The sequence below is a fragment of the Sus scrofa genome, chromosome 12 (assembly GCF_000003025.6).
Source record: "Sus scrofa isolate TJ Tabasco breed Duroc chromosome 12, Sscrofa11.1, whole genome shotgun sequence".
NCBI classification, from domain to species: Eukaryota; Metazoa; Chordata; class Mammalia; order Artiodactyla; family Suidae; genus Sus; species Sus scrofa.
The window spans coordinates 3,305,538-3,330,614 of record NC_010454.4 but is presented as its reverse complement, the minus strand read 5'-3'; the positions used below and the strand labels follow the sequence as shown (position 1 = coordinate 3,330,614).

The 25,077-nt window shown below is 54.9% G+C and overlaps 1 protein-coding gene across 1 annotated transcript in view; it reads right to left on the bottom strand.

The window, feature by feature from the left end:
• USP36 (ubiquitin specific peptidase 36) overlaps nt 1–21,439 on the bottom strand; it is a 39,356-nt gene extending 17,917 nt beyond the window's left edge. The window contains 10 exon segments of the mRNA XM_021066521.1: nt 2,672–2,783; nt 4,067–4,149; nt 4,712–4,782; nt 5,068–5,135; nt 8,888–8,990; nt 9,692–9,802; nt 15,790–16,011; nt 16,420–16,657; nt 18,604–18,764; nt 21,320–21,439. Coding sequence (XP_020922180.1) covers nt 2,672–2,783; nt 4,067–4,149; nt 4,712–4,782; nt 5,068–5,135; nt 8,888–8,990; nt 9,692–9,802; nt 15,790–16,011; nt 16,420–16,648 — 999 coding nt within the window. The 5' untranslated portion in view covers nt 16,649–16,657; nt 18,604–18,764; nt 21,320–21,439.

The window sequence follows — 25,077 nt, the reverse complement described above, 5'->3', positions numbered from 1 at the left end:
GAGACATCACGGTGAAACGCGAGCTCCTCAGGGCAGCAGCATGGTGACCTGTCACCAGTGATGAACTCCCACTGGTGTCCCAGCACCTCACACGGTATGGTGCAATGTGAGGAATGAATGATTCCCACAACACCTAAGCTGAGAAAATTCTTCAAACAAATTCCCCTTCGAGATTCAAAATGCAAGGCAGCTTAATAAAGGCTCTGAGAAGGTCTGCAAGTAAAAAGAATTACTGGGAGTTCCTGTTGTGGCTCAGCAGGTTAAGAACCTGACACAGTCTCCATGAGGATGAAGGTTTGATCCCCGGCCTCACTCAGTGGAAAAGGATCTGGCGTTGCCACAAGCTGCGCATAGGCCTCAGATTTGGCTTGAATCCAGCATTGCGGTGTAGGCCTGCAACTGTAGCTCCAATCTGACCCCTGCCTGGGAACATCCACATGTCTCAGGTGAGGCCTTAAAATGAAAAAAAAAAAAAAAAAAAAAAAAAAAGAACTATTTAGGAGCTCCCTAATGGCCTAGTGGTTAAGGATCCAGCATTGTCACTGCTGTGGCACATGCTTGATCCCAGAACTTCCCATGCTCCAAAAACCAAAACAAAGCTATGTAACTTTGGCTTGGTGTTTCCCAGCTCAGTGCAATACAGCACATCTTCTTTCCAAGTACCACACTGCTGTCTGCAGACACCAGTTTGGGAAGTGCCAACCCAAGCAAGGTCCCTGCCACTGACAACTGAGAGCAGATCAACAGGCTCTTAGGAAGCAAAGCATCTTCTATTAAATTGCCATGTGGGGAGTTCCTGTTGTGGCACAGTGGATAACAAATCCGACTAGGAACCATGAGGTTGCGGGTTCATCCCTGGCCTTGCTCAGTGGGTTAAGGATCTGGCGTTGCCGTGAGCTGTGGTGTAGGTCACAGATGCGGCTCAGATCTCGCGTGGCTGTGGCTCTAGTGGAGGCTGGCGGCTAGAGCTCTGATTCGACCCCTAGCCTGGGAACCTCCATATGCCACGGGAGCAGCTCAAGAAAAGGCAAAAAGACAAAAAAACATAAAAAATAAAAAATAGCCAGTTCTTATTGTGGCACAATGGGATCGGCAACATCTCTGCAGTGCCAGGACGCAAGTTTGATCCCCAACCAGCACAGTGGGTTAAACGATGCAGCGCTGTGGCAGATGCAGTCTAAGCTGCAACTGTGCCTCCGATCTATCCCTGGCCAGGAACTTCCATATGCTGTGGAGTGGCCAAAAAAAAAGAAAAACAACTTGGGCTGCAGGATGTTCTCTCATAGGGCAGCAGGTTAAGGATTTGGTGGTTGTGGCACTGCCACAACTACAGTGTGCGTTTGATACCTGGCCCAGGAACTTCCACAGGTCACAAGTATGACCAAAAAATAATAATAAAAAAAAATTTAAATTGAATTATAGGGAGTTCCCTGGCAGCCTAGTGGGTTGAGGATCCAGCATTGTTACTGCTGTGGCTCAGACTCAATCCCTGGCCCAGGAATTTTTGCATGCCACAGGTGCAGCCAAATAAATTAAACTACAGTTGATTTTTTTTTTTTTTTTTGCCTTTCTAGGGCTGCTCCCACAGCATATGGAGCCGCATCTTTGATCTACACCACAGCTTACGGCAACGCCGGATCCTTAACCCAATGAGCAAGCCCAGGGATTGAACCTGGAACCTCATGGTTCCTGGTCGGATTCGTTAACCACTGAGCCACGATGGGAACTCCTACAGTTGATTTTCAATGTTGTGCTAGTTTCGAGCATACAGCAAAGTGATTAAGTTACGTATACATTTGTTTGCAGATTCTTTTCCATTATAGGTTATTACAGGATACTGAGCATGGTTCCCTGTGCTGTATAGCAGCTCCTGGTTCCTTATCTACATACAGTAGTTTGCTAACCCCAAGCCTCGAACTTCTCTCTCTGCTCCCCTTTGGTAATCATACATTCGTTTTCTATGTCTGTGAGTCTACTCTGTTCTTTAAATAAGTTCATTTGGGAGTTCCTCTCATGGCTCAGTGGTAACGAACAGGTTCAATCCCCGGCCTTGCTCAGTGGTTAAGGATCCGGTGTTGCCGTGAGCTGTGGTGTAGGTCGCAGACACGGCTCGGATCTGGTGTTGCTGTGGCTGTGGGGTAGGCCGCAGCTACAGCTCCGATTGGACCCCTAGCCTGGAAATCTCCATATGGCGCAGGTGCGGCCCAGAAAAGACCAAAAAAAAGATAACTAAGTTCATCTGTAACTATTTAGAGTCCACAAATAAGTGCTATCTTGACACCTGCCTTTGTCTGACTTACTCAGAATGACCGTCTCTAGGTCTATCCGAGTTGCTACAAATGGCGTTCATTCATTCCCTCGCAGAGCTAAGCAACACCCCACTGTGTGTGGACACACACCGCGTCCGCCTTCTCCGTTCCTCTGTCACGGGCATTCAGACGGCTCCCGCGTCCTGACTTCTGTAAACAGTGCTGCTGTGAACACCAGGGTGCGTGGATCTGTTTTTAACGAGTTTTCTCCAGACACGCACCCAGGAGTGGGGCTGCTGGATCGCACAGGGTTTCAAGGACCCTCCCTTCTGCTCTCCATCGTGGCCGCACCACGTCACTGCCTCTATCTTAACCAAGCGGCTCCCAGGCAGCCTGGCGCAGGCGCGGCTGCCAGCGCTCACCTTGGTGATCTTGCCCCCGCTGAAGTTGGCAAAGCGCTTGAGCGAGAGCGTCAGGACGTTGGAGGTCCTGTGGATGGTGAAGCGCTTGCTGGCTGGAACCTTCTTCTTGCATCTGCGAGGAAGGGGACAGGGGAGCTGTCAGCTGAGGCTCTCACGGGTGTTGTCCCCATGCTGGGTTAAGGTCGCAACATCAGGAACAACCGCTCTTTCATAAGGGGTCCTTTTTTTTTCCCTTTCTTTTTTGGTCTTATTTTAGGGCCGCACCTGCAGCCTATGGAGGTTCTCAGGCTAGGGGTCCAATCAGAGCTATAGCCACTGGCCTACGCCAGAGCCACAGCCATGCCAGATCTGAGCTACGTCTGCGACCTACACCCCAACTCATGGCAACGCCAGATCCTTAACCCACTGAGCGAGGCCAGGGACTGAACCCGCAACCTCATGGTTCCTAGTCAGATTTGCCTCCGCTGTGCCACAACGGGAACTCCAGGGGTCTTCTCAAATGAACTGTGCGCCTTTGCAGCCGTAACAAGGCAATCGACACCACCTCGGGGAAGGAAGGCTGTGCCAGGGCAACAAGCCCTGGAGAAAGGTGGAGATTCGAAAGCAAAAACGAAGCGCTTTCCCCCCGGGGGGCTGAATGAGATGAGCAGATGAGGAACTTTGGGCTAAAGCAGGAAAAGCAAATTCAGGCAGATGGGACTGAGCGATAAACAGGCCGGCAGGAAATCACTGAAAGCAGAGCCAGGAGACAAGGAAATGAAAGGGGAGACGATCCAGGCAAAGGTGAAGAGCTTCTAGAGCTACGGGAGGCGAGCTGAGGGCGTAAAAAGCAAGCTTTACGCACAGCATCCTAAACCCTAAACCTGAAGCGCACAGCGGAGGAAGCCGTCTCTGGCCCTCGCCGCTTTTCAGCGCCACGGCTATGAAGTGAAACGCCCACACACGGAGACTGCGCAGCCCGCAAAGGCAGGTCAGGGTCACGTCCACTGAGATGGAAAAACTCCCGGTGACGGCCCCAGGCGGACAGAGACGCCGCGGAGCGCGCTCACGCAGGAGCGGACGCCACACCCAGGCGGCCCCTGGCGCGCCTCGGTTTCCTCCTCCCGTGCAATGGGGTGAGCACAGTCCCTGCTTCACACGCGAGGGCACAAGAGGCACAGAACACGGGGACCAGCGCGGAACAAGCGCCGTGCAGCATCTGCCAGGACGGCCGCGGCTAGAGCCCTTCATTCGTTGTGTCGAGGGCTCTAGTTTTAAGCCACATCGACGCCCTTCAAGAAGGGGGACAGTGGTCACCTCCAAGGGCGAGAGGGAGGGAGGGGACGCCAGGTTAGGTGACATATTCTGTCGTTCGGGACAGCTCGATCTTCTTGCCATGAGCAAGATGAAACTTACTTTGCGCACATGTAGGCGTTCTCGCCACTTAGGACATCTGGTTTCACGAACAGCTCCAGAGCACGCACGATGTTCGCGGCTTGCTGCGACAGAAGGACAGAAACAGGAATACACAGCAGAAGAAAAGGGCTGACTCCAGAAATGCCACATGGAAGGCCTTTTTCGGGCTGAGGCAGCAAATCCCAGCACTGCTGGCCGCCACCTTCTGGGAGTCAGAACATCGCAGGGGAACGGAGCCGGGCCGTCACTCTGCTCTGCGGACGAGGCTGAGCCCCGGGGTCTCAAGGCCACAGCAGGTCAGGTCCCAGCTAAGCGTCCGGCTCAGAGCGCGCTGAGATGGGAGCGCTGGGCCCGGACACGCGGCATCACCAGAGAGCTGCCCCAGCTCGCTCAGGCTCCTTCTCAAACCCTGCACTCAGAGCTGTTCCTGGTCACCCCTCAGAGCACAAAGCTGCGCTTTTCCCTCTTTTAAAAAAAGGAACACGCAGAGGGAAGAGGCTGGAAGGAAATATGCAACATGACGGCTACGTTGAGGCAGCAGGACTCTGAGGCTCCTTCCTGACCTTCTGGATAACACGCTTTATCGGGTCCTGCCCTCTCCCTCCCTGTCCCAGTGCAACGGGAAGAGCAGGGCGGGGTCTGTACCCGGATCTCCAGGGCCACATCCAAGTAGGGGTCGTAGGTGTCCGAGACGCTCTTGCACACGGAGCACTTCACTGCGGGGGAACAAGGCGGCGGTGGGCGGGTGCAGAGGGGCCCCCCAGCCCCACCCCGGGGATGGAGAGAGCTCAAGAGGGGAGGAGGGCAGACCACTTCCCAGCCTGGCCAGCAGCTTTGCTCGGGGAACCCCTCCCGGGAACAAGACCCCCAGCAAAGCAGCGGGCAGGGCTGCAGCACGCAGACCAGGCTGCAGGCCTCCGGGGCCCGGTGGGTCGAGCTGGGCATTTCCGGTTAATACTTGAGTCCCCGGCCAGAAGGGGCAGAGAAGGTCCCCCACTTACCCCGCGATCTGAGATAGCCTCCAAAGATCTGATGGACCAAAGTTGTAGCCTGCGTCTGACGATCCAACCTGGAGAAAGCCCGCAACCCGTCAGGAGGAGGGCAGGCCGCCGGCACCCTGCCAGCCCCCATCTTGTCACCTGCTCAGTGTGAGGCTGGGCAAGGCGGCCACACCACCGAGTCCCACCCGCTCAGCAGCAGCTCCAGCCACAGGTCTCCCGTTGTGTTCTCACCCACGTGGCCCGCTCCCCAGAGGCCGCCTTGGGCCTTTGACACCCTCCTGCCCCCGCGGGAGACAGCCTCACCTCTGACAGCACAGAAAGGACCTGTGCGTCACCTCGTCTCAACGAACAGATGCGCCCCCACAAGCCCCTCGTCCTGCCAGCACCCCGCTCCTTCCGGAGGGTGCACGTACACGCTGTCTATCTGGGGAGAGCAGGAGGGCAAGCAGGAACAGCCCCACCCTTGAACTCTCTCAGCAAGACAGCCTGGGGTCAGGCAGACCTGGATTCAATCCCCCAGCCCCAGAGCCACTAAAGAGTCCTACTGCGCCTGCAGCTGCGGCTACTCATGTGAGGAAGATTCTGGAAAAAACGCTCTACATCTAGCCTCTGCTCCTGGTTTCGTTTGCAATGCACTGAATCTGGCTCAGACTCGCTCCTCTGAGACTGTCCAAAGCCTCCGGGACACAAAGGCAGCTGACCTCCTGGTCTCTCGGCGGGCGCACCACTGCACACTTGCCCGACGAGCACCTCCTCCACCCGCCCGCCCACTCTCTGCCTCCTGCCCCTGAGCCCCCCCGCCTCCTCAGTCACCAGGGGTGCAGGGCAGGAGACCAAAGGGGAAAACGAGGGTCCTGAACAAGAAACGTAAAATAGCGAGGCAGGAACCCCTCGTGCCCCTGCAGGAAAAGCCGCCCCATCAGCCTGTGCTCCACTGTGCGGCCTGAAGGGGGCGCCCGAGGCAAGAGCGAGCTGACCTCCAGATCCCTGGGTAAAGGAAAGCCAGGCGCTGCCAGTAAAAACTGGTGAGGGGCAGCCCCTGGGAGCAGCAGGAAGCCAGAGAGGCTGAACTGAGACCCAAAAAAAATCAGTCAGAGAGGTGGACGCCCACTGGGAACAGGAGGCCTTAAAACCAAGAGAAAGTGACCAACAGGAGAGAAAAGTCCCTGAACTCAGAACTGAACTTGGAGGTGCCCATGGGAGGGGCTCGGGAAGCGGCGAGAGCATGGGGACCGCGGGGAGGGGTTGGCTGAGACCCCAGACCCCAACACCAGGCCCCTGGAAACAGAAACCATCAAATGTGCAAACCAGGAACCAAAAAACATTCCCAGGAATTAAGACAAAGCAACGCCAGCGCGCTCCCTGGGGCAGAGGCCCTTCCCAGCAGCGCAAAGGCGGACCGCTTTCCCAGGCCGTGGTGGTGACCCTGCACAGTCACAAAGGAGACAGCCCACCTGGGGGTGGCACCCCGATTCACCAGGTCTAAGTTATTCCACAGATCTTTACACCGTGACACCTAGAACAGGGCTGATCCAGAAGCGATGGTGCTGAAGGCAGACACGTAGGGACATTTTCCTGTCCAAGCGTCCAGGGTCAGTCAGCCTCCAGCTCCCACTGGTCCAGTCCCTGCTATCTGGGAAAACTGGCCATGATGCTCAGCTCCAGAACATGGCTGTGAAACTGCCAGACTCCAAAGAAAATAAAGACCAAACGACTTGGAGAGTGGGACCAGCCCTAGGCTTCCAGACCCTGCATCTCAGCCTGGGTGGTCTGGGGTCCCTGCATATGCACGTATTCACATTTATTTATTTTCGTCTTTTGGGGGCCATGCCCATGGCATATGGAAGTTCCCAGGACAGGGGTTGAAATCAGAGCTGTGGCCACCGGTCGCAGCCACACCAAATCTGAGCCCCGTCTGAGACCTACACCACAGCTCACAGCAACGCCAGATCCTTAACCCCAGAGTGAGGCCAGGGATCGAACCCATATCCCATGGATATGAGTCGGGTTCCTTTCCACTGAGCCACAGCAGGAATTCCCTGTTTATTTATTTTTATTTGGGGCTGCACCCATGGTATACGGAGGTTCCTGGGCCAGGCATCCAACAGGGCCACAGCAGTGACAATGCCAAACCCTTAACCCCTAGGCGACCAGGGAACTCCTTAACTGGGAGTTAAGACTGAAGCGGCAAAGGTGGGGACGAATGTGGGAGGAGGATATTAAGTCTGATGTGCTCCTCACGCACTAGGACTTGGGCAGGAGGGAGGAGAGGGCAGTGAAGGACACATTAACAGCCGGCAACCAAAGTCCCCAAAAGAGGAGCAGGGCACCAGGGGACAGGGCCGAGCTGTCACTGGAACAAAGACACAGGTCTTCCTGAATTCCAAAAGAAAGTTTAAAAATGAACAAGCAGAAAGACACCCGACAGAGAGACAGGCACAGTGAAGACGGCCCAGCTAATAATGATACATCTGGGCGTTCCTGCCATGCAATGGGTTAAGGATCCGGGGTGTCTCTGTGGCAATGTGGGTTTGATCCCTGACCTGGCACAGTGGGTTAGGGATCTGGTGTGGCTGCAGCTGTGGTGTAGGTCACAGCTAGGGCTCAGATTCAATCCCTGGCCCAGGAACTTCCAGATGCCATGGGGGTGGCCATTAAAAAATAGTAATGAGGAGTTCCTGTCGTGGCACAGTGGTTAACGAATCCGACTAGGAGCCATGAGGTTGCGGGTTTGGTCCCTGCCCTTGCTCAGTGGGTTGCCGTGAGCTGTGGTGTAGGTTGCAGACGCGGCTCGGATCCCGCATTGCTGTGGCTCTGGCGTAGGCCGGTGGCTACAGCTCCGATTCAACCCCTAGCCTGGGAACCTCCATATGCCGCGGGAGCGGCCCAAGAAACAGCAACAACAACAACAACAACAACAACAAAAAAAATAGTAATGATAACAATAAAATCTGACCGACCACACTTCAATCCCAACAATAAAAGATGAAGGAGCTGGACTTAAGGGTAAAAGAAGCAGTTTTTTTTTTTTTTTTTTTGTCTCTTTGGCATTTCTTGGGCCGCTCCCGCGGCATATGGAGGTTCCCAGGCCAGGGGTCTAATCGGAGCTGTAGCCACCAGCCTATGCTAGGGCCACAGCAACACAGGATCCAAGCCGCGTCTGCAGCTTATACCACAGCTCACGGCAATGCCAGATCGTTAACCCACTGAGCAAGGGCAGGGACCAAACCCGCAACCTCATGGTTCCTAGTCGGATTCGTTAACCACTGCGCCACGACGGGAACTCCAAGAAGCAGTTTTTTAACAGTCTTGCAAAGCAGCCACCTCAAAGGGACCGGGCGTGAGAGACACAGGAGGAAGGGGCTGACGGGAAGCTTTGGGAAGCGGGGCTCATGCTCCACGGGCACAGCAGCGTTTTCAAACCAAACGGCATCAGATGTGACAAAGAAGGACACCCTAACGCTAAAGCCTCCAGCTCTCGAGGACCGCAGAAATGTCGTGTACATCCCGCCACGGCCGCCTCTGCAGAGAGAGGCCGTGAGAGGAGTCGGGGAGGCGGCTGAAGCCCGCCCTCTTCTGCCCCCCAGCTTTCCTGCGGGCTTCAGGTTCCTCCAGAAAGACGGAATTCCTATCACCCCGCCCTTGGCACAAAGATAACGACGAGCTTTGTGAGAGACAGGAAAAGTCCCCGCTGGCAGCAGAAGGCCTCGAAGAGATTGAGCAAAGCACTTCCCTCCATGAGCGGCTGAGCCGGCGGCGATGGGGCCACGTGCCCGCCTGAGGGCAGCCGCACGCGGGTGGGGGGAAGGGGGGCACGTACTTGGCACAGCCGCTCAGGCAGGCCTTCTGCATGGCATCGATGGTGTAGCGCAGAAACTCGTGCGCGTCCTCCTGGTTCCCAAAGCGGAAATGCCGGGCGATCTCTAAGGAGGGAAGGAAGAAGCCTCAGGCCGGCAGGGAAGGGCTCTCGCCTTCGCCTCCACGTCCCACTGCCGTCGGTCTCCCCGCCAAGGGCGAGTGGGCCCAGGACTAGAGGGCGAGTGAAGCAAAAGGAGCCCCGCCTGACGCCCCGCGGTCCCGCCAGGCCTCACAGCAGTGACCTCAGTGAGACCCGGGCCTGGAAGCCCCCGCGCTAACAGGAAGCACGGACGCCTCCCACTCCGAGCGCCGAGGGACGGGCCCCCCACTGACGATGCAGCTGCTTTCCCAGGAGCACCACGGACCACGGTGGGGCATCACCATCGCATCGCAAGGCAAGCTACAGACTTCAAAACCCAACGGGCCCAGCTTTTCGGCCAGAGCAAAGGAAATCTGACCTTCGTGGCCCATGGACACGGGGTCCTCTGGCTTTGAGAAAAGGCCTGGCCGCCCACCCTTACCCACTTCTCACCTCCTGCCCTCGTTCCTGCTCCACCACCTGCCCAAAACACACGGCCTCCGCCCAGCGGCACCTGCCAGTGGGGGTCTCCACCACCCTGCGTGGGCCGCCCCATGTCCAGCCCCAGGACGGGCTCTGGTCTGCTGTGGCCTGTGCACCGAGATGCTGGGACACGTAGCTGGGGCTCTGAGCACCCGCCTCTCGGTGCCCCCCTCCCCGGCCCCCGGGGCAGGCGGCCGCTCTTACTCCTCAGGTCCCGGATGAAGGACACGGGCTTGATGGCGTTGCCGCTGTTGGCGAAGGCCTGGACGATGTGGTTCTGCATCACGCACAGCATGCAGAAGCTGCCCTGGTGACCTGCGGGCAGTGACAGGGGTCCTGGTGAGGACATGCAGAAGCTGCCCTGGTGACCTGCGGGCAGCGACACGGGGTCCTGGTGAGGACATGCAGAAGCTGCCCTGGTGACCTGCGGGCAGCGACACGGGGTCCTGGTGAGGACATGCAGAAGCTGCCCTGGTGACCTGCGGGCAGCGACACGGGGGTCCTGGTGAGGACATGCAGAAGCTGCCCTGGTGACCTGCGGGGCAGCGACACGGGGTCCTGGTGAGGACATGCAGAAGCTGCCCTGGTGACCTGCGGGCAGCGACACGGGGTCCTGGTGAGGACATGCAGACAACACGCCCCCACCCCACAGAGAGGGCTGTGCAGCCTGGGCCGACCCCTGAGCCTGCAGCCCCAGGGAGGGCGCGCGGCCGCCACGCAGCCCAAGAAGTCTGTTCCCAAATGCAGGCGAGAACAACGCTTCCTCGGGCCGCCAAGCTGTAGCTCCTGGTCAACAGCCTGGAGAACTCAGGCTTTCCGACACCTCCTTCGTCTGTCTCCAGCGGGGGGACCTCTGCCCTGCTGCTCCCAGGAGACACCAGGCTCAGCCAGCTCTGGGGAGCCACCCCCGCCCCCAGCTCTGCAGCTTGGCCACCCCAGGACACCAGGACCATCCACACAGACCAGAGGCCACCTCGCCCCACCCCACACCCCAGGTAAACTGTCTCCCCAGGCATTAGGGCGACAGCGCCAATTTCAACCTTTACCTACTGCCATGAACTGCCTCACACACAGAGAGGAGAGCAACGACTACACCCCACATTAGGCGATCTTTAAGTACCGCGTGACAGCTGAACTCCCCCAACCTCTCACAACCCCCTCCTCCGCACCCCGCACCCTCTGGCAGCAGTAACCACGCTCCCCGACTGGGTGGCTGCTGTTCCACTCCCGTACTGACTGTATCACACACGTGGCAGGCACGAGGATGCCGCAGCCGTGCGTTTAAGCTCACTTCCTGCTCTTTAATCTGTGCTCCAGGTCACAGTCCATGCACACGGCTCCCTGCTCACAGTGCCTTTCCCTGCTGCCGCCAATGCCCCGGCGGACGGCCAGCTACCGCCTCCCTGTGTGGGAGTTCCTCTATGGCCCACAGCTGCAAGGGACACGTCCAGGTCCAAGATGCTGTGGGCTCATATACAGCGGCACTGCCTTCCCAAAGAGACCCAGCTCACACCCCAAATTCAGCACCAACCCATCAGCCTCCCCTCGACACCTGCCATCACCCAGGAACTTAGACCTATCTCAGAATAAAAAATGAGGAGTTCCCATTGTGGCTCACTGGAATGAGCCCAACTAATATGCACGAGGATGTGGGTTTGATCCCTGGTCTCGCTCTGTGGGTTAAGGATCTGGCATGGCTGTGGCTGTGGTGGAGGTTGGCAGGTACAGCTCCGATTCGAACCCTAGCCTGGGACCCTCCATATGCCGCGGGTGCGGCCCTAAAAAGACGAAAGGCAAAAAAAAAAGAACTCTAGGAGTCAGCTGTGAATGGAGACAGGGCTTCAGCTTGACAAAGCTCCGGAGATGATGGCAGTGACGGCTGCTGCGTAACGCTGCTCAGCTTTCAATTTTCAGGTGAGCAGAGGTTTCTCAACTCGTCCCATATCCAGTCATTACTGTTGGTTTTTAAATGACAGTAACTGTGGAGGGGGCCGAACTTAAGCAAAAAACTAATGCTATTTATTTAAGATAACAAACATAACCCTTAACAAATGTCAAACCGGAGTTCCTGTCGTGGCGCAGTGGTTAACGAATCCGACTAGGAACCATGAGGTTGCGGGTTCGGTCCCTGCCCTTGCTCAGTGGGTTAACGATCTGGCGTTGCCGTGAGCTGTGGTGTAGGTCGCAGACGAGGCTCAGATCCTGCGTTGCTGTGGCTCTGGCATAGGCCGGTGGCTACAGCTCTGATTGGACCCCTAGCCTGGGAACCTCCATATGCCGCGGGAGCGGCCCAAAGAAGTAGCAAAAACAACAGACCAAAAAAAAAAAAAAAAAAACAGAAACAAAAAAACTCCCTTTTTTTGCCTTTAGGGCCACACCCGCAGCACGTGGAGGTTCCCGGGCTAGGGGTCTAATCGGAGCTATAGCTGCCGGCCTACAGCACAGCCGCAGCAACAGCAGATTTGCGCCAAGTCTGCGACCTACACCACAGCTCACGGCCCCACCAGACCCTTTACCCACTGAGCGAGGCCAGGGATTGAACCCCAGACCTCAGGGATATTAGTTGGGTTCGTTACTGCTGAGCCACATCGGAACTCCAGAAACTCCCACTTAGAACATCTCATTCGGAGGTCCCATCGTGGCTCAACGGTTAACGAACCCGACCAGGATCCATGAGGACTTGGGTTCGTGCCTGGCCTCGCTGAGTAGGTTAAGGATCCGGCGTTGCCGTGAGCCGGGGTGTAGGTCGCAGACTCGGCTGGGATCCCACGTTGCGGTGGCTGTGGTGTAGGCCAGCAGGTGCAGCTCCGATTCAACCCCTAGCCTGGAACCTCCATATGCTGTGGGACGGTCCTAAAAAAAAAAAAAAAAAGAAAAAAAAGAAAAAAAAAAATCTAACTCATATTAAGATGTCACTATGAAAGCTGTGTGGAAATTAAGCCTCTAATTATTACGTAAAATGCTGAGACTGTTAGCCTGAGAAATCATGACTCTTAAATAGGGCAAGAACAGCTTAAGCCAGAAATATCTGCAACAGGATCCCCAAATCCCTGGCAACACACAGGATTAGTTTAAGTAGCACAAGGACACTTTCTTCAGGTAATTAGACGAATGTAGCACAAGGGTCGTATCGACGACTTTGGGACACTGCTACTTGAACACGGGAGCACTGCACGAAAAGATGGGCTTTAATCCTCTTGGATGTTTTCTGTTTGTTTTCTGGACAGATCTGGTGCAGAAGCGGTCCAGGCACGCGGCAGGACTGGGCTCTGTGACACCCCCCAGTTGCACCATACTCCCCCGGATCCTTGAGAACCTTCAAACAGCGAATTCGAGGTGGAAGAGAGGCCAGCCCAGCACACGGAGGGGTCACTTGGGGATCTGGTCAGGTGCCAGGGAGTGAAAAACTCTAAAACTCTCCTAACATGCCTTACTCTAAAGATGCTAGGAAATTAAGGCTGACATTGCACAGGGAGACACTGGCACGGCCCCCACCCGGGCAGGGGGGGAGCTGCTCCAACTCATGCCCTGGCCACCAAATGCCACAGTTCAGCTGGGCCGGGTCACAAGGACAGCTGTTACTCACTCCCACCTACATTAACCCTCCCTCCCAAAGCGAATTTATCCACTTTTTTCTTTAATAGTTAGTGCTTCTTGCGTCTTGTCTAAGGAAATCGCCCAACCCGAGGTCAGAAAGTTATTTGCTCACATCTGTTACGAAAGCATTGTTTTGACTTTTGCTAAACCCATTTGTTGGTGTGTGCTGTGAAGTGAGGATTCTGTCTCTTTTTACCCACATGTAAACCCTAGTTTTTTGAAGTTCCCGGGCCACGGATCAAACCCACAGCACAGCAGAGACCCAAGCCACTGCAGTGACAACACAGGATGCTTAAACTGCTGTGCCACAAAAGAACTCCCTAAAGCCTAGGTTGTTTGGACTTTTTAATTTTTTTTATTTTTTTGTCTTTTTTTGCCATTTCTTGGGCCGCTCCCGCGGCATATGGAGGTTCCCAGGCTAGGAGTCCAATCGGAGCTGTAGCGGCTGGCCTACGCCAGAGCCACAGCAGCACAAGATCCGAGCCGCGTCTATGACCTACACCACAGCTCACGGCAACGCCGATCCTTAACCCACTGAGCAAGGGCAGGGACTGAGCCCGCAACCTCATGGTTCCTAGTCGGATTCGTTAACCACTGCGCCACGACGGGAACTCCTGGGGCTTCTTTAAATTCCACTTATTTAAAGTCGGAAGCACATGTCTACATGAAAACCGATGTATAGTGCCACGCCCCCACACGTGTGGGTCTCTTCTGGGTTCTCCCCACTGGTCAGCACTTCCCTCCCTGACTCAACTCCAGGCCTTTTTTGGGGCTCTTTTTAGGGCCACACCTGAGGCATATGGAGGTTCCCAGGCTAGGGGTCCAATCGGAGCTGTAGCCGCCAGCCTACACCACACCCACAGCCATGCCAGATCGGAGCTGCATCTGCGACCCACACCACAGCTCACGGCAACACTACATCCTTAACCCACTGAGCAAAGCCAGGGATCAAACCCACAACCTCATGGTTCCAAGTCGGATTTGTTTCCACTGAGCCATCATGGGAACTCCTATAAGAGCAAATGTTTTTTAAATAATTCCTTGTCTGGTGGAGAGAAATTCAACCAATGTTTTGTGTGCAGATGCTATTATCTAGTCATATTGCCAAATTTCTAGCTTGGCTCTGGGTTCTTTTGCTTTTCTACACAGGAATATCATTTTCAACTAACAAAGCATTATTCCTCCTCTTCTGACACCTTTGCTTTGGCAGCATTATCAATGGCCACCCTGGCTTCCCTCCTTATTTTAAAAGGTGTGCCTCTAGGAGTTCCTATCGTGGTGCAGCGGAAACGAATCCGACTAGGAACCATGGGGTTGCGGGTTCAATCCCTGGCCTCGCTCAGTGGGTGAAGGATCCGGCGTTGCCGTGAGCTGTGGTGTAGGTTGCAGACACAGCTATGATTTGGCGTTGCTGTGGCTGTGGTGTAGGCCAGCTGCTGTAGCTCCAACTGGAGCGAGAGCCTGGGAACTTCCATGTGCCGCGTGTGCGGCTCTAAAAAAAACAAACAAAAAGGTGTGCTCCTAGAGTTCCCTGATGGCTCAGTGGGTTAAGGATACAGCACCGTCACTGCTGTGGTGCAGGTTCAATCCTTGGCCCCAGGAACTTCCAAAAAAAAAAAAAAAAGACTATTGAATTTGCTAGTATTTTATCTAGAATTTTTTTTTTCTTCTTTTTGCTTTTTCTAGGGCCACTCCCACAGCATATGAAGGTTCCCAGGCTAGGGGTCGAATCGGAGCTGTAGCTGCCGGCCTACACCACAGCTCATGGCAACAACGGATCATTAACCCACTGAGCAAGGCCAGGGATCAAACCCACCACCTCATGGTTCCTAGTCGGATGCATTAACCACTGCGCCATGATGGGAACTCACAGAATTTTTACATGTATATTCGTGAACGAGCTGCGGCTATAGTTTATCTTTCTCACATTATGCTGTGTGATTTTGCTTTGCCCAAGTTAAGGGACCCCACGGCACGAGCTCGGGAGCAGTCTGTCACCCTCTTCTCTCGAGAAGCGCTGGTGAGGCGCTCAGATGATCCGTTTCTTGCAAGTTGCAGGAGAGGTGCGCATACACCGTCTCCACCTGGCGTTTCCGTCATGGGGAAAATGCTGGCCCCTGATTTCGTCCTGTAATAGCTGAGGGGCTGGTCAGCCTTTCTGCTTTTGCTTCGGTTTTGGTGAGAGTCACATTTTCCTCGTCTCACCCGTATCCCAGTTCTACTTGGGATGTTTTATGATCCAGATAACCCCCCCCCTTTTTTTTTTTTGATTTCTTGGGCCGCTTCCGCAGCATATGGAGGTTCCCAGGCGAGCGGTCAAATCGGAGCTGTTGCCACTGGCCTACACCAGAGCCACAGCAACGCGGATCCTTAACCGAGTAAGGCCAGGGATCGAACCCGCAACCTCATGGTTCCTAGTTGGATTCGTTAACCACTGCACCACAATGGGAACTCCAAACTCCTTTTTTTGTTCAGGTAACTATGTTCAGACAAGTTTAGAGACCATTACTCTGCCCTGGTTCTCTGGCAAGGCCCATCCTGCAGCGGGCACCATTGAAAATGTAGGATTTATCAGTAACTACGAACCGTGAACTTCCCCTCCGAGTTCCACCCAGGCTGAAAACGGCGGCGCCACGAGCACTCAGGGCTGTCCCGTTAGGAGCCCCCCGGCCCAGCCCGGCCCACCCGGCCGCGCGCTCACTCACAGCCCCGAGTGTGCTCCCTGGAGAGCAGGTAGTTGGCCAGGGGTGGCGTGTAGGTCAAGCACTGCACGGTGGAGTTGAGGAAGCAGGTGTTGCCGAGGTTGTGCAGCCCTGCGCCCACGCGGTAGACGCGTCCCCAGCGCAGGGACAGCCGCTCTCCGGGGAAGAGCACCTTCTGGGGCGCGGGGACCCCGTCCCCATCCCCGTCGGATGCGAGCTCGCCACCTGCGGGGAGGGATGGGGAGAGGAGGCCGCCTTACAGCCGAGCCCGCAAAGTGCTGGGTTCCCGCTGCTGAAGCCCAGGGCCCCTCGGGGACGGGACGAGGTTCCGAGAAGGAGCAGCTGGAGGAAGCCAGCCGGGACCCGGAGCCACCCCGCTTCTCCCGGTTTCCAAGCCCTGCTCTGAAGCTCTAAGGACACGGATCTCTTTCTGGACCAGCCCCGTCTCCCTACGGCTGACCCTACGACCTCCCCACCCCATGCGCAGCATTCACCACCGCCCACACTCTGTTCCGCTCCTGGGGTCGGCCCACAGCAGGCCTCTGCCAGCACGCCCTGCACCCCAACCCTGCCTGATGGCCGGTGGCTCACCCCAACTCCTGTGGCACCCACTGCCCGCACCGGGGGGCTCACCCCCACTCTTGGGGCAGCCGGCTCCCTCCGGCCGGGGGTTCAGCAGCACATATTTGCTTTTCAGCGACTCCAGCTGGTAGGAGAAACTCTTGCTGGCCGGCTCGAACTCCAGCTTCTGCAGAAGGACCTTCTTGGCGGAGGAGGCCAGAAGCCTCCCCAGCTCCCCATCGTCAGCCGAGTCCCTGCGGCCCGGCTTGAGGGCTTCCTTCAGCTTGTCCACTATGGGCATGGCGCATCACTGCGGGGGCAAGAAGGGACACAGAGCGACAGTGAGCAGGTCCCGGGAACAGGTGTTCCTCCTCTGGCTGCTCCCTCCGGGTCACCGGATGCCACCCACCAGAAAGGCGGCTCTGGATCGGCTGCCCACCCCACAGAGGATGCATCCGACATGAGACGGAGCTGACCACTCGGACACAGCGGCGCCCACGCCCCTCCCTCAAAAAGACAAAGCGCCTCTGCAAACAGCGCTAAAAGGACAAGCCCTTCTTCAACGAGCCCCATCAGGTTACTCTGGGTGTCATGCTTAGGGCAGGTTCCCTCAAAAGCAGGGACACACCGGTTCTAGCAAGACACGCCGGTCCCACACGTGCATCCAAGTGACAAAGGAACCTGCCCGGAGACTCCTAAGCACACTTCTCTCTCCAGACCTGTCCTCCCCGAACCAAGGCCCCAAGCCTCATGGGCCAACAAACAGGAGAGATGAGGCTGGTCCCACCGGGAAGAGCTCAGTGCAAGGTACACCATGGATTTCAAGACTCCGTTTGAGAATGCAAATATCACGGTCTGGACTTCCGTCGTGGCGCAGCGGAAACGAATCTGACTGGCATCCATGAGGACGCAGTTCGATCCCTGGTCTCGTTCAGTGGGTTGAGGATCTGGCTGTGGCTGTGGCTACAGCTCCAATTTGACCCCTAGCCTGGGAACCTCCATATGCTGCGGGTGCGGCCCTAAAAAGATTGAAAAAAAAAAAAAGTGTCCTTTTAAGATTGTTCATATGCCACAATGATGATATTTTACATTTATTGGGTTACATAAACCATTCTGCAAAAATTATTTTCACCCGCTTCTTTTTACGTTTTAACATGGCTACCATAAAACTCAGTTAGCCCGGTGGCTTGCGTTACTGGACGGTGTTCGCACAGGAGGAACCCACTCTCCCTCTCCCAGCGACGCGAGCCGCTACAGTCAGACTCTTAAGCCCTGCATCACAGACTATCTTTTGGAAAGTGAGAGAGGAGACAAGACAGTACCAGGACCAGCACGGCACACACCAGACACCTGAACTTGGGGAGGCGGAGCACGCGGGGGTGCGGCAGCAGATCTGGGCCCTGGAACCTGACAGGCCCAGGTTATTCTGTCACCGGTTAGCTATAAACTCCAGGGACACTCACGGTGACTGCTGGAGATGATGCTTCGTGAAACAGGAACAGGATAGCCTCAGAGGGCCTGTGAGGTTAATGGGAGACAGGCCCTGGGTGAGAGCTCCCCAAGCCTCCGTGTAGCAACTGCGACAAACCAGAACCTTGTCACCTCTGCCCGCTACACTGCACCTCCCACTTGTCTTCCCTCCCACCACCCTCAAGCATCGGGGCCAAGCTCAAGGACTATCTGAGTCACGCTTAGAAAAACCAGGTCCCTCGCACCGCTCACTGCCACTGGGACGGTGGCTGCCTCTGGTACGAGGTCTCTGGCCTGACCCAGGACACCTGACTGGGCAGGTGTAGCTGGGACTCTGCTCGAGTGAAAGCACCGCCTCCAGTGCCTCTTAGTAATAAACCATCCAAACGTATGGTCACGGGGCATCTAATCCTGTGTGTGGATGAAATTTATTTTCCTGTTAAAAATGTCTGTAAAAAACAGAAATGTAAGAAATTAATTTTTTTGAAAGCAAGCACAGGTTCTTTGACATGAAACAAACGAAAGACGTTTCCTGTGGGGGATTTTCTTTTCTTTTTTTTAATAGTTATTTCCCCAATTCGTTTTTTTTTTACTGCACAGCGCGGGAACCGGTTACGTGTACACATTCTATTTTCGCACGTTATCATGCCTCGTCTTATGTGACTGGACACAGTTTCCAGTGCTATGGGGAATTTTCTGAGTGTCTCACCAATGGAACCATGACTGCTGGACCACACGTGAGTCCCCTGGGGGGATGACAACAGGCAGAAGCCCAAGAGGCCTTACCTGGGGTGTCGGGACGTGGGTGCACTGTTCTTGCAGCACAGGGTCAGGTGCTCGGCCAGACGGGCAGGTGCGGTGCTGGGCCCTCAGGCCCACGTCCTCCCCGGCTTTGGCCGTTAAATCACCAAAGCCACAAGCATGTGGTCCAGAATGAGTAGCAGAATCTGTGGGATGAACAGAGCATCACACGAGGCCGGCTCTCTTCCCACGGTCTCATCAGCCCCACTCCCTGGCCACAGAGCACGAAGGCCCAGCACCTACCCCACCGGGAACAGGATGGATAGCGCGGGACTCAGGAAGAGCAGAGAGGTGAGCTGCTGACCAGCTACCGAGGATTTCCACGGACAGGACACGAGAGACTTGCTCTTTTCTCTCCATCTTAACCACCCGCCAGCGACAAGGCCCGTGGACACCAACACTCGCCAGTCAACGCCAGTCTTTCTCACATTCGCTGAGAGCCCGAGATAACAGACCCTCTCCAACCTTCAGGTGTCACGAGCCAGTAAGATTCCCCCCGCCCCAAACAATCAAAGGCACAACGAGAGCGGCCAAATCTTCACTCTGCTAAATCCCGGGTTTTGTTCTTCTTCTTTAGTTACCATCCACAACCACTATGATTCCAGAAAATGAAAGTACTTCAAACTCTTCACTGTGAAAACATCCAGACACAATGTAACCAGAACAGTGCAGGGACGAGCCGAGCTTCCCTCCCTCCTTCAGCCTCAGGACTGACCACCAGGACCAGCCCTGACCCCTTTCCTGCCCCACACCACTCTGCCACCAGTTTCCGACACATCACATCTGAGGTCCCTACATCAAAGCACATTAGCACAGACAAACAAAAAAGACACAGTGGAGCTCCCTGGTGGCTCAGTAAATTAAGGATTTCAATCTGTGGCTGGAGTTTGATCCCTGGTCCAGGAACTTTCTGCATACCAAGGGCAGGGCCCCTCCCGCCCCCAAAAGGGCGTAACTGACACGATCTCAGAGTGCAGACAACCCGTTTCGGTCTTAGGAAAACCCCTACAAGATCACACATTGCAGAGGACAGGGGAGGACTCCGTTGTGGGCGTGGGCTTGTGGGCGGGGGAAGGCAGAGGATTAAACAGCACTTGGGAGATTTAACCCAATTTGAGATAAATACCTTAAAGAACACCCAAGTTCCACACAGTCCCCTCCTCAGTGTGGACGCAGAGACTTTGAGCAAACACAATTTTCCAAGTTTTGACACAGAGATCAAACCTCTACATCACCAGTTCCACCGGAAACATTAAGCGACAACCCGAATGGGACCTCTGAGGTACAGCATGCGAGAGAAAAAGGTCCTTGTCATCGTCAGCAAGGTCTTTTTTCCCCCCATTTTCAGAGCCACACCCAAGGCACGTGGAGGTTCCCAGGCTAGGGGCTGAATAAGAGCTGCAGCTGCCGGCCTACACCGCGGCCACAGGCACGCGGGATCGGAGGTGCATCTGGGACCTACACCACAGCTCACGGCAACCCCACATCCTCAACCTACCGAGCGAGGCCAGGGATCGAACCCACGTCCTCATGGATACCAGCTGGGTTTGTAACCCAATGAACCACAATGGGAACGCCGTCGGCAAAGCCTCTGATGCAACACTGGATAAGAGGCTCTTCAAAATTCAGAAAGGATACCCTCTCCTGTCCGTTTCCTGTGGTTCATAAACATCTCACACTTACCCCTGCTTGTTTCTACCTCGACTCAAAAGCTTCCTCCAAACAGTCGCCATTCAAGCACATTTTCCCTTCCCTCCCTTTAAATGCACTTTTCCAGTATAAACTGCACCCAAGACTGGCAGCGTCAACCACGTGCTGGCAGGGAGGAGCTCCGGACCAGGGGCTGGGGCCTCCCTGGGGCTCTTTCGGAGGGCTCTTCTGCAGAGCAAACAGCAGGCCGCAGCCAGGAGGGAGCAAGCTGAGCTCCCCTCTCCTCGGAGGCCTGATTGTCTGCATCCCTCGGAGACAGTGGACTGTGTCAGGACCACGATGCTTTCCTCTCTCATCTGTCTTGGTTTGAGGATGCTAGTCTCGCTCCTGGAACCCCAGGGGAGACCCAATGCTACGTGACCAAAGAAATGAGTATTTAAGAAACACATCTTGTACCGAGTCCTCACGTCCACCACGACCATGAGGAAAGCTACTTTCTCCACATCTCTTACTAAAAGGAAACAGACAGAACTCAGCTCAACTACCAAATGAACGCCCTTCCCATGATTCTGACTTAGGTCACTCCATTGGAAGTCTGAATCCTGCATAAAAGACGCTTCTGCATGTAACGACTGAGCCCAACATCGACAGCAGCGTGGGCTCCTGGCCAGGGCTGCTCTCCCTTCCACCAAGGGTCGGCCCAGGTGTGCGGAGAAGAGCAGAGAGCAGTCCTGGACAAGTCTCCCCGTCGGCCCTGGAGCTCCTCGCGGACCGCGTAGCCCGAGGCCTTCCTCTAGACCCCGGAGCCCCTCGCGGACGCGCAACCCTGGGGCCTCTCCGTGGGCTCCGGAACCGCTCGTGGACGCGCAGCCTGTGGGGACTGCGCAGCTTCACGACCTCCCCGTGGAACCCACAGTCCCTCGCAGACGAGCACTCAAGTGTCCCCAGAACCCTCCCAGCGCACGCCGCATCGGACTGCACCTTCCCACGCCCCGCCTGCCTGAAGCCCTCCACCCGGTCTGCGCGCTGCCCCGACCCAGCCCCAACCTACCTGGCCCTCGGCAGGCCGGGAAGCAGGCCCGCGGCGCTGGCGTCTACTCTGCACGGCCCCGCACACGCACCATCCGGGCCTCCGGCGCCTCACACACGTGTCACGATGACGCTTAAAGGCGCCAGCGACTCGCAGCCCGGGCGGCGGAACCCCTAAAGCCCTCTGCAGCTTTAAGAGGCGGGGCTAGCTTGGACCCCATTCCCTGGGCCCGCCCACAGCCGCTATACGCACCCTGTACGTCATCTCCCCTATCCGCGCTCCGCGAGCCTACGCGGTGACGCAAGCACGTAGAGCGGGAGTCGTCCCGCCCTCTAGGCCCTTGCCGGGCGAGTTCCGGAAAAGCACGTGAGGCGCCTGCTTCCGGGTCTGGCGCGCTGGGCGCACCTGTGGCGGCGTCCGACCTTCCTTCTTGCGCACTGTCCGGACGGGCGCGCGTGGCCCTGGCTCGCACCCTCTGAGGCCTTTAATAACCAAGACACTTGCCGGGCGAGAAGAGGGCTACAGGCCCAGTAAAGCCTGGTGTGGCGGAGCAAAGAGCTCTTGGGATGAAGGGGTCGGAAGTGAGGGCGAATGACCTTTACAGAGTGCGGGGCCTCGCGCAATTCCCAGACTCCACTCCCTTCCTCCAAAAGAGTCTTCCTGACTACAGTTAAGGTTTGAATTGGTTGAATGTTTGCAAACACGTTTTGCTTTTACAGTATTTTTAAAAATGTCTTTCACCTGAATCCGCCGGATTGCCTTCCGTCGGGTTCCCCAGAGCACGTGAAGAGAGCGCTGCTCGTGGCCTGACCTCCAGATACTCTCATAGAAGCAAAAGATGATTGTTATTTCACAGTAAACGACGTTTCCTAGAAGGAGTACACGACCCAACTGCTGACAAGTGTGAAGGGTGGGCTGGGCGGGTTCCTGGGTGAACCAACTAGAAACCCAGACCTAGTTGTCATGCCCCCTTTCCGCACAGTCCTTCAAGCAGGGATGGTGGGAGAGGATGGGTATAATTGAAACAAAATCGGAGTTCCCGTCGTGGCGCAGTGGTTGGCGAATCCGACTAGGAACCATGAGGTTGCGGGTTCGATCCCTGCCCTTGCTCAGTGGGTTAACGATCCGGCGTTGCCGTGAGCTGTGGTGTAGGTTGCAGACGCGGCTCGGATCCCGCGTTGCTGTGGCTCTGGCGTAGGCCGGTGGCTACAGCTCCGATTCAACCCCTAGCCTGGGAACCTCCATGTGCCGCGGGAGCGGCCCAAAGAAATAGCAAAAAAAAAAAAAGAAAAAGAAACAAAATCCACCGGTAGTTATTACTTGGTGTGGGGGGTGTTGAAAAAGCAGACAAGCATAAACAAACTCACAGGAGCCTGAGTTTACGCTCTACCCTGTCTCTGAGAATCCTCAACTACAGAGATTCAGATTGGGATTTGTCCCTGAGTCCTCTCTGTGCCCTAAAACAACGACTCAAGGCTTTCTCATTATTCCAGTCCTGATACAATGCATAAATGAGTGATTAAAAATATGGAGACATACTACCTAGCCATAAAAAAGAACGAAGTAATGTCATTTGCAGCAACATGGATGGAACTAGGGACTCATACTGAGTGAAGTAAGTCAGAAAGAGACAAATACTGTATGATATCACTTATAACTGGAATTTTTTTTTTTTTTTTGTCCTTTTGCCATTTCTTGGGCCGCTCCCTCGGCATATGGAGGTTCCCAGGCTAAGGGTCGAATCGGAACTGTAGCCACCCCCCTACGCCAGAGCCACAGCAACGTGGGATCCGAACCGCATCTGCAACCTACACCACAGGTCACGGCCACGCCGGGTCGTTAACCCACTGAGCAAGGGCAGGGATCGAACCCACAACCTCATGGTTCCCAGTCGGATTCGTTAACCACTGCGCCACGACGGGAACTCCGTAACTGGAATCTAATACACAGCACAAAGGAATCTTTCCACAGAAAAGAAAATCATGGACTTGGAGAATAGACTTGTGGTTGCCCCGGGGGAGGGGAGAAAGTGGGAGGGAGTGGGAGCTTGGGGTTAAGGAATGGATTAACAATGAGATCCTGCTGTGTAGCACTGAGAACTATGGCTGGATACCACGGAGCACGACAATGGGAGAAAAAAGTATGTACGCATGTATGTGTAACTGGGTCTCCATGCTGTACAATGAAAAAAAAAATTGTGTTGGGAAAGTAACAATAAAAAAATAGTCTATTAAAAAGGGAATAGGAGTTCCCGTCGTGGCGCAGTGGTTAACGAATCCGACTAGGAACCATGAGGTTGCGGGTTCGGTCCCTGCCCTTGCTCGGTGGGTTAAGGATCCGGCGTTGGCGTGAGCTGTGGTGTAGGTTGCAGACGTGGCTCAGATCCCGCATTGCTGTGGCTCTGGAGTAGGCCGGTGGCTACAGCTCCAATTAGACCCCTAGCCTGGGAACCTCCATATGCGGCGGGAGCGGCCCAAGAAATAGCAAAAGACAAAAAAAATAAAATAAAAATAAAAAGGGAATATAATAAAAAAAAGATGTCAACATTACTATGTAGGAATATATTTACTCCAGAGATAAGACATGTTTTTATGTTTGTAAAGTTGTTTGTTCAAAATTAATGGAAAATAAATTACTTTTGAAAACAGCAAAAATAAATAAATAAAAATAAAAATGTGGGGACATGAGTTCCTGTCCTGGCACAGCAAAATGAATCTGACTAGGAACCATGAGGTTGCGGGTTCAACCCCTGGTCTCGCTCAGTGGGTAAGGATCCAGCGTTGCCTTGAGCTGTGGTGTAGGTCACAGACAACTCGATCCTGCGTTGCTGTGGCTGTGGTGTAGGCCGGCAGCTGTAGCTCCTATTTGGCCCCTAGCCTGGGAACCTCCATATGCTGCAGGTGTGGCCATAAATAGCAAAAAAAAAAAAAAAAAAAAAAAAAAAAAAAAATGGGACATGCTGTGGCGGGATCAGTGGCATCTCGGGAGCACTGTGACACAGGTTCAATCCCCAGCCTGACACTGGGTCGAGGATCTGCCGTTGCCCCATGGCAGAGGTTGCAACTAACTGTGGCGAGGATCTGCCGTCAAGACCATATGCTTCGTGACAGCCAAAAAAGAAGGAAAAAAAGGTTGTTTTGGACACTTCTTTCAACTAACCCCCCGGGCCTCCTTGTGATCATCTGTGAAATAAAGATGATTTCCAGCAGATCTTTGATTTTAATAACAATATTGATGATATTTGCTGCTACTGCTGAGTTCATACTATGTGCCAGATACCAGGCTGGCCACTTACCAACACTATCTGATTTAATTGTCATGGCAGCCCTACAAAAAGATAGTGTCCTCGTTTTGCAGATGAAAAAATTGAATGTGCAAGATCCCAGCATGCAAGTGGTGGTTTACACCCAGGTCTGTCAGGCTCTAAGTTCCCTCAGGCCCTCAGAGGTAACTCTGAAATTTTGGGGCGCCCCCACTCCCACCTTACCCCACTATCTTATTCCCTCCTAGAAGCCTTCAGAGTAGCATCTCTAGAAGCACGTTCACAGGGCCAATATAAAAGCCTTGCCTAAAATGCTCAATCTCAGAGGTCACCAGAGAAATGCAAATGAAAACCACCATGAGTTGATATTCCACACTTTCTGGAACGGCTAGAAGTTAAAGGACCACATGACTACATGTTGGAGAGAACGTGGAGAAGCAGATTGTAAAACTGCCAGGAATGTAAAATGATGCAATCAGTGAGGAAAATAACTTGAACTTAGCTTAGGAGCACATCC